We start from the raw sequence: 18958 nt of genomic DNA on the forward strand, positions 1-18958 counted from the left end.
TGTTTTAAATGGATTTCTCACTAAACCCATTAAAAACAATCTCAACTAAGCATGGATGAGTTGGCTTTATTAGTAGGCTTGTGCATACTCTTAAGAATGAAAATCTTTAAGGAGGTGTGAGAAAACAACACTAAATTAAGTTATGATTTACACATTTGGGTACAAGTATCAAAAGAAAAAAACCCTTCCAAGCACCATTTTGAGGTATTCTAAATAATTTCAAATTGGGATCATATCGGAGCACCCTTAGTATAAGAAAAATATGTAATGGGCCAAGATCTTAATTTCCATGGATTGTTTTCTCAAAAGCACAATTACGTTAAGAAAAATGGTTAAAACAATCAAAATTAGTACCAAATTAAACTTAAGTTTCTATAAAAGAAGTTAAATAATGTTATATGTATTACAATGGAAAATTTTGTTTTGTGCTTTGAAATAAGAGACCCTTATTTTAGGAAGGACCTTAAAACATTGTCACACAAGTGAGCCAAATGATTTTTAAGGCCCCTCACTCCTAGATGTTTTATGTGCTTAAAAAGTGAGTTAATTCTGAAGGTGAATGCATCTCAAATTAGTAATTTGGGCAAGCTAGCAACCAAAGGGATTCAATGTAGCGGAATACCAACAATGTTCTTTTAATAAAAACCGTCCCATATAGTCTTGTTTTTTTAAATCCATTTTAATGGCTTTCAAAAGAATTTAGTTTCAAAAAAACATCTCTCTGCAACTATAGTATCTCCCAAGGAAATTATTTTTAGATAAATACACTTAATAGGAGATAACAGTTGAAAAACAAAAACCAACTGCCACCCAAAAAAATTTGCAAAAAATAATTTCCATTGGCCATCATTTAGAGGCTTTCTCCAAGCTATAATTGTTGAATTTTTCTTTAAAACCACATTAAATAAATTTTAATACACACTACAAATATAATACAAACTTTTCTTTATATGTTTTGAATCCATCATCATGTAAAGACATTTATTTACATACTTCTCCTCAACGACAAAGTTATATGATGTTTTTACTATTTTTTTTAAATTGTTAAATTTGTTCGTTCACAGTATTTTTTTCCCAAGTTTTTTACCATATGTAGACTCATGCTAGCCAAGTATACCCGAGTAGTTTCATGAAAATTTGAGTTCATTTGTATTTTTTTATTTTTTTCAAAGTGTGTAATATGCCTTGAGCTTCTTTTTTTAGACACTTTCATGGCTCAAATTACAAGACTATTGCTAATTTATATTTGTGGTACATGTGTTAGTCACAAGCCTTAGGTCAAGTTTTCATATGAAGACACGTGTATAAACTTTTTGAAACAAATTTAAGTATCTAGAAGATAGTATCAACCAATACATAGGGTTGGCTTATTTCTTTAGAGTTCATTGAAAAAGTAACATTGTTAATAGTTCTATAAACAAGTACAAAGCCTGCTTATAAAAACTGAGTGCATTGTATGATGATGAAGTGCAATATACTTGTGTAAAATTAGATATCTTTTTCAACCTAGAATGTGATTTTCAAAAGTAACATATCCTTGGGAAGATCATGTTTGTGATTTTTTCTCTTCTAATAATGGTTATCCATATACCATCATGTTCATGCATATAATAAGAAATGAGTGACATTAGTCTAAGAAATTAACATAATAACAAGAAAATAGTAACATTAATGTGAGAAATTAACTTGAGCTTAGTCATTTACAAAATGTTTGATGGATTAAATGGACACCAAAAAAAAAATGTTCATGCATAAAATAAGAAAAGGGTGAAATTATTGTCAAAAGAGTAACACTATTGTGAAAAAAATAACATAAACGTAGTAATTCATAGAATGTTGTAGATTGGATGGACAAGGAGAACATTGTCATGATACATGGCTCTTACACCACACCTCCAAATGCTTCTCAATTGCATAATGGAGCAAACTTTCTCCAAAAAAATTTGACATTGGTTCTTCCCTTCTTATTTTTAAGCAAGCAATTGAAACACTTGTAGTTCAATGTGCATCAAATTAAGAATCCATTTTGTACCAAAGTGGAGTCGCCAAGCTCCTAATTAAAGCCATCAAAAGACTATGTTGATATTTTTGACACTACTATATCCTTGAGGTGATGATCGATCCTCATGAATTCTGAATTTTAGAAATATTTGAAAATTTTTACTAGGAAAAATTAAACAAACTTTTTTTTAAAGGATTTTTGAAATTTATATACAATATTTGGGGGTCGAAGACTTAGTATAGGCCACTCAACGAGTGTCCCCATGGCCATGTTCAAAAATTTGATGCCCCAATTACTGGGCAATAAATGAGTATTATGAGTGACTGTCTCAAGCTATTGCTGGCTTTGTATGGACCTACAATTCAAAAGAACAAGTGCAAGTGTTGTGTGTGGGCATGTGTGTTTTGAGCAGCTCTCTCTCGAATGCATACGTGCAAGTTCGAAATCTTCATCTCGCTCTTGGCAAAGATCATCAAGGCAACCATTCTCTCTCGCCCTCCCTCATCTCAGCCACAGCCATCTTGCCAAGTTTGAATGACTGAAGCACCTTTATGTGCAAGGCACATCCTCCCCCTTCCATTTCTCTTCTTTTTATGTGCAGGGCACATCCTCCATCATGGTCATGGGTCGGCCAGATTCTGAGCCAACAGGTCACATTTGCTGCATTGCGTTGCAGCCTGCTGATGTGCTATACAATCGTTCAGTTAGAAAACTCAGATTTCAACAGCTACCATGTTTGCATCCCTTGCATTCCAAGAGCTGAGGGGGTCATCATCTGCTTCAATCTCCATTCCAACTACTCACGGGTCATCATCTCCTGCATTCCAACTGTTGATGGGTCATCATCCGTTTCACTGCCCTCCCCACGATCATGATGGCCGGGAATGGTGGCCCAAGGTCAGGCCATTCCCACCTAACAGGGCTCCCAACTGCCGCCGGCCGACTGGACCGGTGGAATGTCCTACACATTGCACATTATCATTGTTTTCTTCAACAAGCAACTCATGGCTACTTATTTTCTCGCAAATCATGAAAATTACTCATGGCTACTTAGTTTCTCGCAAATCATGAAAATTAGCATGTTAAACGGCCTTTAAAGCCATACTTTCGCAATAAAAGGTTCTCTATATTCTCATTAATTTGATAAAAATTTGTATTATTATTTATTTCAAAAACTTGAGATCTTACAGTAGACGGTTTTTGTAGTTAAAAAATAAATCATATGATCAAATGTAGTACTAAGTCAAACTTCTTGCAAAACATGAATCACTTTGATTAAATCTTGAATTCAAAACCTGCTGCTTAGTGGTTTATGGAGGAAAATCACTCAGCATTGCATAGTTTGCTTGTGATGTCTGTGAAGTGTTGGCATCTTCATATGCAAGCTTGCCTAACCTTTTCAATGTTGTGGGACTAATCCCACAGCACAAACGAAATAAAGATTTACATATTTTCGTATGCTATGAATGGTTTAATCACCATGTGTACAAATAGTACACCTGCTTGGTTTGATCATCATTTGTCCTGCCTGCACGTATGTGCGCGCATGCATGTGTTGACACACCCCCCTTCTCAAAGAAGAATAAAAACAATAACAACAACAAAAAAAAGGTAGAAGTCTCAACATAGAATCCAAAAATAGAATATACAAATCAAGATGTAGACACAATAATTAGTCCTCTTCAGTCGGTTAACATCTTGATGCACTGATTAGCCCTAATAACATTTGCCTATCTCATGAGAGTATTATTCTCACTGAACCCTTTGCAGCAATCTTTGAACCATCAACTGCTGCTGTGCTGCACTTAAAAACTCTGCATTCATGAGAGCATTTGAAACAAGAATAACCGTTGCCACAGAGGGAGCATTCACCTGAACATATAACATCAAAAACTAGATGAGCTGTAACTTTCTCAGATCCCGCATGCATGTACACATGCACACGCATGCACACTTTTGCAACCACAATGTAACCTAGTGAAAAGCATGATGATACTGGGATAGATACGTCACAAAAATTTACCCAGACTCGCCCATTTAATCCAACAGCAATCTCAAAGGATAACCCTTTGCCGAGCGCCTCAAGAACTGGACACGTTGGCCTGCTTAGTAGCCTGCAGACACAAAGTCTACTTAATTTCAGAAATCTCATTGCAAGCACCAGACATAAAAGATGCTTTCTTGAAGGGACGAAAAGACTGTGACCAGAACTAAAACTTACGCTCGTGCAAGTCCTGTTGAGCAGTGGAAAACAAAGCCACCCTTCAGCTGTCCAAAACCTGATGCTTTACCACTTGCTGCAAAAGTGAGAAGCATTATGAGTATACATGCACACACAAGACAGAGGACAGCGGACTTCAACTGTAAAAAGAGTGAGCTATATGTTGGGTAGTTGCACATCATGTAGCCATGCATGGCCTCCCTCTGCAGCCAAGCCAGCTGCCACATTGTGGATTTTTGTCTTGTGCCAAGTCCAGTGCTTGTCATCGGCTTTGCAATCAGATCTTTGACAGCTCTCCATTTGCTGTGAAACAGCCATACCCTGCTCAAACATGGTCTTCCCTCACAAATGAATGCCTTACAAACATGAGGTAGCTTGCCCCTCGCAAAATAGTGAGGGCAGGCGCATTCAAAATTTTAACTTGTCTGGAAGCTTCAGAACATTTTTTGCATGGCTTTGCTAAATGATCCAGATGCACCCTTCATCCTGTGTAAGAAGCTTTGATGCTACCAGCCAGATCCAACCACTTCAGAATATCACACACACAAGTGTGGCAAGTTGCAACAGTGAAGGGACACATGATGGGTGCAGGCAGCCTCCCATACAGGCTACAGAAGATGGCCCACCCTAAACTTGCTGGATATGTTTAAACAAGGGATGGCAGCCAAGCAAGTCAATCGAGCAGAAAGGCAGGCCAATGGCGAGCATTAACCACAAACCACAAATATTGTTATTTGTGATCCTAACCGTAAACTTCAATAAAATTACTTGAAATTGATGTAGGCAAAAATAAATGCCTAAGTAACTTTAATGAAAAGTTCAACCCCTACAAAGTTAACTTCACAAAAAACAAACATCCAATCTTCCTGACTGAGGCACTAGTCGATACATTACAACGTTGTTCATATACCATCAATACACGAGAGCTCCGGAGACATATCCCGATGTGCTTTAATAACTCGCATGTACAGCACTGAACCTGTTCAACCATAAGGCACTGATCATTGAGCCAATCTTCAACCGTGACCAAGGCAGACAGTACATCCATCAGCATACAAAAAAGTTGCATTTTTCAATTTGAGAAGAGACTGAAGAAAAACTAAGTTGCTTTGCAAAGAGCTGTATTACATGTCATCTTGACTTTAGTCCCAACAAAGATGGGAAAATGCAAGAAAGATGAAAGAAAGTAGGGATGATGCAAAAAAGAGAAAGAAAGAGCTTGGAAAGACATTCATCCCTTGGGGTACGGATACTATCAGGTCAAGTTCGATTTGCCTGCAGCTTCAGACAGAGTCATGCAGCTGAACCCCGTCGCACTGTGTACAGCCAAAGCCTTCTTTGCAAGGTGGCAGCACGGCTTCAACCCGGCATGCAACGGCATCTTTGCCTTTCCTGTGAGAGTCTGCTTTTCCAGCTTCCTAGTGATAGGTAGTGCCCGCCCCGCCGCTTTCGTTCCTGCACGGACGTCTGGGATTCCATCCCTTCGTATCTGCATTGCCTCCCCAAACTCAGTGCCTCACACCATTTTGCTCCCTAGTTGTAGGGGGACCCGATTTTGCAGAGAGTTGAGTACTCTAGCCTGCCAGGCCAATGTTTCATCTGCCGCGCCAGATGGGGCACCTTGCCAGAGTTTGTCCTCGTCGGCAGTTCAACAGGCACAGGAGAGTGGCCGACCGCTAGCCCGAGGCAGAACCACCGGCCGACTTCGAGAGGACAGTAGCGCCGATAGGCACGCTAGGCTAGCAAGATCCAGGAGGATACCATTGTGTCAGAGAACCGTTTCAAGCATCTCAGCAGCCCACCGATGGTGATGGGCCCCATCGAGGAACCCGCCCCCCGCCCTCCCCTTCTGGAGACCAATACCTTGTCGAAATCCCCCTCCAATAGTTGAGTTTCCTGAGAGGGTCGCTGACCCTCCAGAGACAGCAAAGGGCCCAACCTCGCACTACCGCCATTCTCCAACTACACCTCGCCTGGAGCGATAACAGCTAGGAAGTTAAATCAGCTGTTTGATTCATCGTTTTTAGGAGCTGGTACAGATGACCATAGCTGCCTCTCCAGTGCGGGCTCTCTCTCCCCCCCCCCCGAGTGTTGGCGCAGCCAATCGACTATATTTTTTTCCGGTACCTCCCCGTTGAAGGAGCTGGTATGTTTGAGGAGACAATGGCTCCCATTCGCATGTGTTGTGTTATACCACTCAAGACCATCCACCCCAAAGAGTGGCGCAATGATCTTCTCCTTCCCATTGAGTGCAGCACAAGGGGTGAATTGGAGCACAAAGTCAGTGTCCACACCGCTATACAGGAGCAGGCCATAGAGCTTTCGCATCATCTACAAGACCTGCGTATCACTAATGTGCTTACCCACCTCTGGCCTTTGGCTCAGATGGAGTTGGGCGGCTCCAGCCTTAGGGATCAGGCAAGGGAGATGGTGTCCTCCAGCCAGGAGGTGCTGTTTTTTGTGTTTCTTCATGTTTTAGTGGCAGTACCACTTCCCCCCTCCCACAGATACCTGCACTGTGAGACAGGTGGAGTCCAAAGTATGCATACTCTAGGGCTCGAACAGAGTGGATCCACATGGAGGCCAAGTTACATGCCCATCTAGCGCAGTTTCCCCAAGACCGGCAGTGATTACTCTCCATCGAAACCCACACCCAAGACTCTTCGAGTGGAGGGCAATTCCGACAGTTCCGCTTCCCCACCGCTCTTAGTTATGCGGATTGTCTCATGGAACATTCGAGGCCCATAGTGCTTTCAGAGGCATGGTGTCGTTACAGAGGAGCTCCATAGAGCAACAGTTGGTGGACCAGTTGACATTCTCTTCATTCAGGAGCACCATCTTTCAGAGCGACGTACACGCCGCTGCAGGAAGATCTTGCAAGCTAGGAGTCACACCTTCTAGCCCCACTCTTTTGGCCTCTCCGGGGCATAGGGTGGAGTATGCATTTCCGTCAGTGAGCATCTTTTGCCGACAATGGTCGACTCAAGCACCATTGTAACTGGACGAGCTTACTGGGTGACCATCAAGATTGGAGAGGACTGCATGGCCGGGTCCAGAACGCGTTTTTTTTTATATAGGTCATTGCGTTTTTTTTTATATAGGTCATTTAGTACATACGTACGTTTTAGAACATTTTAATCAGCGAAATTTGTAAGCAATTTTAATTCAACCTTAAAATTTGACGTGTTTCGAATGTACATACTCAATTTTTATTATACAAGTGGGCAGCAGGCGCCGGGCTTCAAAATGCCCAAATTTAAGATCCTTTTTTTTACATGTGGGCAGCAGGCTTTTAAACCCCAAATCACACGCTGTAGGTGGGAAACGGATGCTGGGCTTCAAAATCCCCAAATTCAAAATGCTGTTTTTTAAACATGTGGGCAACAGGCTTTCAAACCCCAAATCACACATTGTTTTGTTTTTATATAAGGATCGCACCCCTTTTTTTTAACCCATGAAAAGCTTGGCCACTTGGATAAAAAAGCCCCTTTTTAAAATAAGCAAGACCGCTAGCTGTTTTTTTGAAGATCACACATCCTTTTCATTTAGCCCATGATGGGCTTGAGCCTTGGCCACTTGGTTGTTTTTAAAACATTAAGGATGGCCTAGGCGTATTAAAACAGCATGACGAGCTTGGCCCCAATTAAAATGTGGCCAAGGTTTATGATTAAAAGAAAAAAAAATGCACCTCACGATTGTCACGGTGCTGATTGGGCCACCTAGGTTCTGCATGGTCAACATGACTGGAGTACGAGAAGATGCGCACAAAGATGCTAGATGAGGAGAAGGCCAGGATTGATGTGGCCTTGCCGGCCATACGAGATAATTTGAATAGGTTTGGATGCACTATTTTGTCAGATAGATGGGCTGACATTAGGAGACGCCACATGATTAATATATTGGTATCATCATGCTTGCACACATTTTCTACGTGTTGTGGATACAGGGAAGGCTAGGAAGAGTGTAATTGGTGAATTTATCTACCAGCACATACGACATGCCATTATTGATGCAGGGGCAAAAAATGTAGGACAAGTTGTGACAAATAATGCCTCAAATCAAGAGAATGGGAGAGTTGGTGGAGGCAGAGTTCCCTAGCATTGTTTGGACACCATGTGCTACGCATTGCATAGACTTATTGATGGAAAATGTGAAAAAGTTATTTTGGGTGCAGCTAGTGTTGGCTGATGCAAATCGTGTCACAACCTTCTTCCGTAAGAAGCATAAGGCTTAAGCTCTCTTCCGTAGCAAGAGCCCCAACCTTGACATGGTTCGACTCATAGTTCATATAATACGTTTCATACTACCACACGTCAAGAAAAATAATAGGTATGATAAAGTATGATTCAGCTCCTGGTGGAGTTTCATACGTGCCATAAATTTAAAGCTATATATGCATGTGGGAGTTGAGACTTAAAAATATTGACAATTTGACACTTAAAGTTGAAACTTGAAGGCTAAAACTTGAAAGTTGAAGGCTTCAAACTTGAAAGTACATAGTATATACTATGTACTATATGTACTAGTAAGTATGCGTAATACATTGGTACAGTGTAGGTATTTTTCATAGTATAGTGTCCACTGCCCAAGCTGAGGCCCAGGTTCTTTGCAGCCCAAGCCTAGTACCTATACAGGGTGTGTTGGGGTAAAGGCATTATGCCCACCCTTATAGTGTGTACAAGCCCATAAGTTTTATAGTACATAGTACACTTAGTACATTAAAAGTACTAAGTGCACTATGTGCACTAGAGCAAATATACATGTGTGATAGGGGAGTCACACACTCATACTTTGTGAGTTGACTTATCCCCACATGTCTCTCTCTCTCTCTCTCTCCCTTCTTCTTTGTGTGTGTCTCCCACATGAAACCCTAACTGTTTCAGCTGAGCTTCTTTAGCTCCTTCAACTGGTATCAGAGCTTGATCACCTCCCTCTTCTCACAGTCCCCTGTTGATTACTCTACTGGTTGCTTCCTACTGGCCGTACCATCTGCACGTGATCACCCTGCTGTTGGTCGCACTGTCTATTGTGCGCCTGCTGGTCTTACTTAGCTGGTCGAAGAGCCCTGTCTATTGCTGGTCGTACTGCCCTGGCTGCCCAGCATAGGTAGCCAACAGACCACGCAGCTGAGCCAGGCGTGCCCAACCACAGCGTGGGCTGCTCAGCTGCTGCCCAGCAGCAGCCACGCTGCCCAACCAGGCAGCCAACAGCTGTTGCCCAGCCAGGCGCACCACAGCGCAGCAGCAGCATCATAGCGCAGCCAGCTCCCAGCCTGCACAGCAGCAGCTCTCAGCTCGCACCACCAAGTCCAGCAGCAACTCTCTTCAACAGCCGTAAAGCACACAGCAGCATCCGTACCTACACAGCAACAGCAGCATCAGCACACGAGTCAGCAAATACGACGCCCCCCTTCCTGCAACAGAAATCAAGAAATTCAGTCTGCAAATCGCAAGAAATCAAAAATTTCAGAGGTATTTGCTTCAATTTTGGAATTTGCATGTCCATTTTCATCAAGTAAGAGTTGTAATAGTCCGCGACCAGTGCCTCAAGTCCCTAAAATCATAGTCCTTGACACTCTCTCTCTCTATGTGTCCAAGGCTACTACAAGTGCCTGCGACCTTGACTAAAGTGCTCACACATACATCTACCTACCACATGGCCTACATCATCGGTGGTTCAGAGGTGGTTTTACTTTGTTGGAGGGGCAGGTTACATTGGGTTGTGGGGTACACATATAAATGGAATGTGGAAACCGAGCCCGAAAAAACTTCCCTCACGCGGAAGGCACGGGTGATTCCGCCATGGGAAAATCTTCTAACGGGGGAATTAATCTAACGGGTCAAAGTGTTAACTAGTTAAACTGATCCGACCGAACCTGAAGTCACATGGTCACATCAAGAAGAGACTTGCACTTGGTCCATAGAATCACCGCTTTTTCCTCCTTTAACGAGGTACAGGCTGATTCCCTTGAGCAGGTACAGGTCCTAATGGCTCAGATTTGAGCAAAATTGGCAACACTGGGTGACATTGGTCACATTCCGGGTCAATTGGCAAGAAATTGGGTGTTAACATTTGGGGCTTTTGATGTAATTGTGCCATTGGGCATTCATACATGCTGTATGATGTGAGCAATCTCACATTCGAGGCTAAATTGCAGGAAATTGGAGTGCAAATCAAAGGGCTTTTGTGCCAATTGGGTTGATTTGCATGCAGGCACTGGCATTTGATGCTTTGGGCAATGTGTTGATGCCTGTCAAGCACTCAATGTGCCAGTAAATCAAGGGGCTTTTATGTATTGGATGTATATGTGGCTAGGGGGAAGCATTGTGAAGACTCTGGATGCCGTCATGTGCATTAATGTACCATTCATGATCAGAAATTGATCTTGAATCAAGGGGCTTTTCAAGATTTTGTGCTTGTTGAGCTTGGCAAAGCAGCAGGGAAGACTTTTATGCCTTGAACCCTCAGTAATCCACTTGCAGTCAAGGGGCTTTTGCCCAATTTCTGTCCGGGACTGTTGTATGCAGTGGTGGGGACTGTCAAGGTCTGATTTTCACTCATTTGGACAGCCAGGAGAGCATTTATTGCTACTGTACTTACCGGTACAGATTTGGTACATCATTGGTGAGCACTTAGTACTGTTGTACAGTATTTTGGAAGGGGAACAAAGCACATCTAAGGTGCTGTCATAAATCTGCAGCAACCAGATTTTGGTGATTTTATCACATTCAGTGGGAGGAGAGTTGCATTCGCATATATGCAGTGTCTTAAGACGTCATCTTTTCCTCTCATGTATAGTTGTCCTGAAATGAGTTGGTATGAGTAGTAGGTGCTATTGAACAATAAAAAAACTGCTGAAAATTAACAAGAGTCATCGATTGGAGTCTCGGAGCGTTGATGGATTGCGCGATCCGACTTTGAAATCAGATGATCAAAGAAGTAGAATTGGACAACGATCAAACATGTATAATTGGACAATCAAAGAAGTAGAATCAAACAATCAAACAAGTAGAATTGGACGATCAAAGAAGTAGAATCGGACGATCAAAGAAGTAGAATCGGGTAAGTGGAACTGTATAAATTTTCTCTGAGGAAGATACATACTGAAATTGGGTAAGTGGAACTGTATAAATTTTCTCTGAGGAAGATACATACTGAAATTGTTAAGCTTGACTAACTATTCACCTAGGGTGAAGAGGCTTTTGCCATGAATCCTATATTCCTTTACAAAATTCAAGCTTTCTATAATCATGGAAGATAGTGTATATTTACCTCTATAATAAATTTCTCTTTATCCTCACTCCACCACTTCCGCAGTGGGAGATAAACTTTGGGAGAACAACTGTGAGCACTTTGTGTGCTTTGGTGCAGTGTTTGCACATCTTGCAGGGAGTCAGGCATTGACTGTGTCAAAGGTTGCATATTGCTATGGCAACCACAGGTGAGAGCTCTTCATTGCTTCACATCAAGAAGCTTGAAGACTCACATAATTTTGACATTTGGCAAACCCAGTGCTATAATGTGTTGCTCTAGAAGAAGCAGCACAAGCCCATCAAAGAAAGGGGTGTAATGCCCGCTTCTCTTAATGCTGAAGAATGGGAAGATATGGATGAGCTGGCAAGATCCACCATCATGTTGTCTGTGTCAGACTCTTTACTTTTCAGCATACGTGAAGAGAAGACAGCTTGGGGAATGTGGCAAAGATTGCAGGACTTGTATGCCTAGCAAAGTGCCTCAAGCAAAGTGTATTGGTTGAAGAAACTCATAGGTCTTCAAATGAAGGAAGGGGCTTCTATGACAGCCCATCTAAATGAGTTTAATGGTGTTGTCAGCCAAGTCATCAATCAAAAGTTGGCAGTGGACGATGAGTTCAAAGCCACCTTTCTCTTATGCACTTTGCTAGAGAGTTGGGACACATTCAGGACAGCCACTAGCAATTCAAATGCTATGCTGTCATATGCAGATGTGGAGGGTGCTCTCCTTCAAGAGGAGATGAACAAGAAGAACAACTCTGTTGGAAAGTCCAATGCAATGAATGCACGTGGGAGATCCCAGCAAAGGGGTAAAAGCCAAGAACGGGGAAGGAGCAAGTCCCGCTCCAAAAAGGACTTGGAATGCCATTATTGTGGCAAGAAGGGACATTTCAAAAAGCAATGCTACAAATGGAAGAATGATCAAAAGGAAAAGGGCAAAGGCAAAGACAAAGACAAAGATGAAGCCAAAGGGCAAAAGTGGAGTCAAGATTGAAGAAGTCAATGTGTCACATGCAGGTGACAGTGAGGATGAAGTCCTATTCATGTCTTCACTTGATGCCCATTCACTCCATGCAGGAGATGGTCATGATATGCACTCATGGATCATTGATTCAGGTGCCTCCTTTCATGTCACAGGTTGCAGAGACTTGTTTGTCAGGTATACTGCTGGCAATGAAGGAGTAGTTTATTTGGGTAACAACCATGCATGCCAGATTCTTGGCAGAGGTGATGTGAGGCTTGTGTTTTCAGATGGCTCACAGCTTATGCTCCATGATGTCAGGCATGTTCTTGAGATCAAGAAGAGCCTGCTTTCTACTAGACAGCTTGATGATGCTGGTTATGTTACCACATTTGGTAGTGGAAAGTGGAAGATTAGTAAGGGCTCACTGGTTGTTGCTAGAGGCTCTAAGGTGGACACTCTTTACTTCATGCATGCTAATGTTTGTCACCATGCTAATGTAAATGCAACCGAGCTGCCGGAAATCTCTATGTGGCATAGCCGGTTGGGACACATGAGTGTCAAAGGAATGGAGCAATTGTCTCGTTTTGGTTACTTGCCTTCTCTAAAGTTCTCAAGTTTTCAGTTTTGTGAGCATTGTATATATGGCAGGCAACTCCAGTGCCCCCACAAGAAAGCTCTTGGACAGAAAGATGCTCAGTTAGAGCTTGTGCATACAGATGTATGTGAGATGCCTCAGCTTTCTTTGGGAGGGGCAAAATATTTTGTGTCTTTTATTGATGATGCCACACGCAAGGTGTGGGTTTATCCTCTTCGTTTGAAGAGTGATACATTCTCAGTGTTTAAGAAGTTTGTTGCTCATGTTGAGAATCAAACTGGCAAAACACTGAAAGCTTTGCGTTCCGACAATGGTGGAGAGTATATGTCCAAACAATTTCAGGACTTTTGTGATGCTAAAGGCATCAAGAGGGAGCTCTCTGCTCCTTATGATCCTCCACAAAACGGGACAGCAGAGAGGATGAACAGGACCATTCAGGAGAAGGTCTGTTCTATGTTGTCACATGCTGCGTTACCTCATGGTTTTTGGGTTGAAGTTGTTATGACAGCCGTTCATCTTATAAACAGGTCACCTAACACGAGGCTTGGTGAGAAAGTGCCAGAGGAAGTATGGACAGGGAAGCCTCCGTCCTACAAGCACTTGAGAGTGTTTGGTTGCGTTGCGTACGTGCACATACGCAGGGAAATATGCACCAAACTTGATCCTAAGTCTCACAAATGCATATTCCTAGGATATGGTGACAGAGGTGAAATGGGGTATAGACTTTGGGATCCAGTGAATAGAAAGATTATACGCAGCAATGATGTCATTTTTTATGAAACATGCATGTATAAGGAGCCTGCAAGGCAACAGGAGCCTGGCAGAGTCATCTTTGATGATGATGGACATCATGGACAACAACCAAGGGCTGTAAATCAGTCATTACAGCAACAAAACCAGCCCTTAAATGGACAGCCAGAGATGGCAGAAGATATCTCTATGGATATCCCACAGTTAGAGGAGATACCGGGCATGATCTTTCAACCTTATGGCATGGAACAGGAGCCACCAATAGGTGATATGCAGGCTGGACAGCAACCTGCAAATGATGATCATTGGGTACGGAGGTCCACAAGACCCTACCAACCCCCTAACAGGTTTGTTCCAAGGGTTGACTACTTGATGCTCACTGACTGTGGGGAGCCCTCTTGTTATAAAGAGGCTTTACAAAGGGCAAACAAGGCTCTTTGGGAGCGTGCTATGAAGTCAGAGATGGATTCTCTACACAAAAATGGAACATGGGAGTTGGTGCATTTGCCTACAGGCAAGAAGGTTTTGCCATGCAAGTGGGTTTACAGGCTCAAAGTTACACCTGATGCAAAGCCAAGATACAAAGCCAGGTTAGTGGCTAAGGGCTTCAAGCAGGAATATGGTGTGGACTTTGATGAGATCTTCTCTCCAGTGGTCAAAATGACCACACTTAGAGCTGTATTAGCTTTGGTTGCTCATGATGATCTGGATTTGATTCAGATGGATGTGAAGACTGCTTTTCTTCACGGTGATCTCCATGAGAAGATATATATGCAACAGCCAAAGGGTTATGCAGTGAATGGAAAGGAGAAGCTTGTATGCAAGCTGAAAAAGAGTCTTTATGGGCTCAAACAGGCACCAAGGGAATGGTATCATAAATTTGATACATTCATGAAATCCCAGGATTTCAGGAGGAGTGACATAGATCACTGCTTATACACCAAGAAAGCTTTGGATGGCAGTCTATTGATCCTCATCTTGTATGTTGATGATATGTTGATTGCCGGGAAATCCCGTAAAGAGATGGATGCCTTGAAGAAGAGACTGCATCAGACCTTTGATATGAAGGATTTGGGTGATGTAAATCACATTTTGGGTATGCGGATACTTCAGGACAGAAATCAGCATGTGTTGTATTTGTCTCAGAAGGAATACATTGGCAAAGTTTTGCAGAGGTTCAATATGGAGGGAGGGAAGAAGACTAGTACTCCTTTGCCTCCATATGTGAAACTCAGTGCTATGGACAGCCCACAGTCGGATAGTGACAGGGCTAATATGGCCAAGATTCTGTATGCTTCAGCTTGTGGCAGTCTCATGTATGCCATGGTTGCTACCAGGCCGGACATTGCATTTGCAGTGGGAGTGGTTATTAGATACATGGCCAACCCTGGCAAGAAGCATTGGGAAGCAGTGAAAGGTGTCATGAGATACCTGAAGGGCACACAGGATATGTGCATCTGCTTTGGCAAACAGGATGCATTAGTGCATAGTTACACGGATTCGGATTATGCCGGTCATCCAGATAACCGGAAGTCTACTACCGGTTATGTGTTTATATTCACAGGAGGTGCTGTGTCATGGATATCCAGGATGCAGAAGTGCATTGCCTTATCTACTACAGAGGCCGAGTATATTGCAGCCACAGAGGCTTGCAAGGAGGCATTATGGCTATCTCGGTTAGTGGTTGATTTGGGTTATACAGGGGATATTCCATTGTTGCATTGTGACAGTCAAGAGTGCCATCCAGTTGGCAAAGAACCCTGTCTTTCATGCAAAGACGAAGCATGTGGATGTGAAGTATCACTTCATCAGAGAGGTGATAGAGGACAAGCTGATTCAGCTTGTCAATGATTCATACGGATGACAACCCGGCTGATCTGTTGACAAAGAGTTTGCCTCCAGAGCGGTTTGCTCATTGCAGACACTTGATGGGCATTGGATGAGGCCAGTTTCAGCCTCGATATGGCCTACATGCTGATTTTTTTCTTTGCACTAGAGCAAATATACATGTGTGATAGGGGAGTCACACACTCATACTTTGTGAGTTGACTAATCCCCACATGTCTCTCTCTCTCTCTCTCTCCCTTCTTCTCTGTGTGTGTCTCCCACATGAAACCCTAACTGTTTCAGCTGAACTTCTTTAGCTCCTTCAGGGTGTAGACCAGCCACATGTCACTTTCAGCAAAAAAGCCTCAAACTTTTTTATTAAAAAAAAGAGCAAGAATGATAGGCCAGTTTCATACGCCATTTTACCATATGTTAGCAAACGTTTGTTTCACCAATCATACGAGTATGATACGAACTATGGTTCGACTCTCTAAGACGCACTTTGCTTATGCTTATATAGTCTTAAAGAGATTGCTTAAGCTACAGGTTCCTTTGAGTAGGTATACACAGAGGAGAAGCACACTACTATTAATAAAGAAATGGTGTCATACTTGACAAAGCTGAAAGCTTCATTTACTCGCACCTCATCTACGAAGGAGGAGGAGATGAAATTCCAGTTAATTAGTGGCTTACTTATGGTTACACCACTTCGCACCTACAAAGAGTGTCAATGCGTATTCCCTCTCACGTGATTGCTTTAGCCTTCGTTACAAGACTTGTGTGCATATGTAGCCAAGTTTATGACAAGTTGTCATGTTGCATATATTTAAACTCACATGTACATGAAAATACAAATGGTGTAAGATTGTTCTATTGGCGCATGTGATCGAAATTGAAGTGCTTACTCTTTGATTCATGCGAAGATACGTAATAGACTTAGCACAAGTCATATGGAGCGCTTGGTCTATTGCCAAGCCAATCTTCTTCTTGTGCAAAATCTCAAGAAGTTGGACCATCCTACACAAGTACTTTCTAACTAGCTACGAATCACTCTCCAAATGGAAGTAAAAGTTTGTATGTGCTGAAATTTGAGTATGCCTTGTTCATAGGTGGATCCTCTTGCCTTGGAGCACCTTCCTACCGAAAGTGAACGCTAAGCCACATTGAGAAATAAGGAGGAGATCTTTTGCATGCTACATAGAGAGCTAGAGAGCATAGATCGGAGGGTCACACGGGCTTGTATTAGAGCTTATGACATTCAGCCTATTGGGAGTGCTTCACAGGAGGGCCATGCGTTACAGGCTCATGTTCGAGGTAGACACACTACTAAGCGTGGGACTCGACGTCGACGGGGGCGGCTAGTGTCTGCTAGAGATGAAGCTGAGACGTCCACACGAGTTACAAGCATAGAGAGAATGTCAGTATTTCACCTAAGGATGATCTACATAGAGGCCTAGTATCCATTGCAGAGCCTGGGTACGGTTCTGATGGGAATGTCCTCACCGACAGAGATATCCCTTTACGTTCATTCTCGTCATCTGGCATGGATGTGTAGGATTGATTCTTCATTTGATGCTGTAGGTTGATCGAGGCACTTTTTACTGCAATGGATACTAGGCCTCCATGTAGATCATCCTCATGTAAAATACTGAAATCCTCTCTATGCTCTGTAACTCATGTGAACGTCTCTGCTCCATCTCTAGCACACACTCGCCACCCTCATCAACGTCGAGTCCCACGCTTAGGTACGCATCTACCTCGAACATGAGTCTTTAATGCATGGCCCTCCTGTGAAGCAATTCCAATAGGCTGAATGTCATAAGCTCTAGCACGAGCTCGTGTGACCCTCCGATCTATGCTCTCCAACTCTCTATGTAGCATGCGAAAGATCTGCTCCTCCTCATCTCTCAAAGTGACTTTGCATTCACCTTCGGCAGGATGGTGCTCTAAGGCGATAGGATCCAACTATAAACAATAAATACTTAAATTTCAGCACATACAAACTTTTAATGCCCTTTGGAGAGCGATTCATAGCTAGCTCGTAAGTATTGCCACTCTTTGTAGGTGCAAAATGTTGTACCCATAAGTAAGCCACCAATTAACTGGAAACTCATCTCCTCCTCCTTCGTAGATGAGGTGCGAGTAAATGAAGCTCCCAGCTTTGTCAAGTATGACACCATTTCTTTGTTAATAGTAGTGTGCTCCTCCTCTATGTATACCTACTCTAAGTACTGGTCTCGTAGCATACGAAACTCAGGGTTGCTTACCGCATCTTATTTGCCAGTAGCTTCACCTTTGTGGTTCAAAGGATGAAGCAAAGCAGCTATGCCATGAATAAGGCGGCACATCCATGCCCAAAATGTCTCTAAGATATTAGAGACCTCATTGATTCTAGACATAAATGGAAAACATGAAACATAAGAGACTATAAACAAGACTATCTTTCAAATAATAAAACATACGTCTTATACAGGAAATAAAATATCCTTACTTCTCCTCCTCCACAACTTTCAATTGTTGAATCTCTAGCCGCATCTCTCAAAATTTATGGTAGAGAAGACTCATGGTAGACCCTCCATATCTGTCATACACAAAAGACAATAGAGATGCTTCAAGAGCTTGACGATCTTTTCCATGTCTTCCACAAACTTTCATTCAAGATCGTCCGTTGAATGTATTTTGTTACCTCTATGTTTTACAATCTTTCTTCTCTCCATACCGGATCCACAACACACATTTACAAAGGAACCTATAGCTTAAGAAATCTCTCTAAGACTATATAAGCATAAGCAAAGTGTGTCTTAGAGAGTCAAACCATGTCAAGGTTGGGGCTCTTGCTATGGAAGAGAGCTTAAGTCTTGTGCTTCTTACGGAAGAAGGCTGTGACACGATTTGCATCGACCAACACTGGCTGCACCCAAGAAAACTTTCCCACATCTTGCATCAGTAAGTCCAAGCAATGCGCAACACACGGTGTCCACACAATGCTAGGGGACTCTGCCACCACCAACTCTCCCATTCTCTTTCAATTTGAGGCATGATCTATCACAACCTGTACTACATTTTCTGCTCCCACATCAAATAATGGCCTGGTGTATGTGCTGGTAGATAAATTCACCACTTACACCCTCCCCAGCTTTCCCTACATCCACAACACGTAGAAAATATGTGACCATGCATGGTGACACCGATATATTAATCATGTGGCATCTCCTAATGCCAATCCATCCATATAACAAAATAGTGCATCCAAACCTTTTCCAATTATCTCGTATGGGCAGCAAGGCCACATCAATCCTAGCCTTCTCCTCATCTATTATCTTTGTGCGCATCTTCTCGTACTCCA

General features: G+C 42.6%; 1 protein-coding gene across 1 annotated transcript in view; it reads right to left on the reverse strand.

The window, feature by feature from the left end:
• Nucleotides 1–3625: 3625 nt before the first annotated feature.
• LOC147632052 (uncharacterized) overlaps nt 3626–18958 on the reverse strand; it is a 78561-nt gene continuing 63228 nt past the window's right edge. Inside the window, exons 6-9 of the mRNA XM_086808632.1 lie at nt 5134–5202; nt 4224–4299; nt 4026–4116; nt 3626–3874 (exon numbers count right to left, since the gene is read on the reverse strand). Coding sequence (XP_086664758.1) covers nt 3755–3874; nt 4026–4116; nt 4224–4299; nt 5134–5202 — 356 coding nt within the window. The 3' untranslated portion in view covers nt 3626–3754. The remainder of the gene's footprint in view (nt 3875–4025; nt 4117–4223; nt 4300–5133; nt 5203–18958) is intronic.

Source organism: Cibotium barometz, chromosome 14, assembly GCF_041138505.1.
Source record: "Cibotium barometz isolate CiBa-2024 chromosome 14, ASM4113850v1, whole genome shotgun sequence".
NCBI classification, from domain to species: Eukaryota; Viridiplantae; Streptophyta; class Polypodiopsida; order Cyatheales; family Cibotiaceae; genus Cibotium; species Cibotium barometz.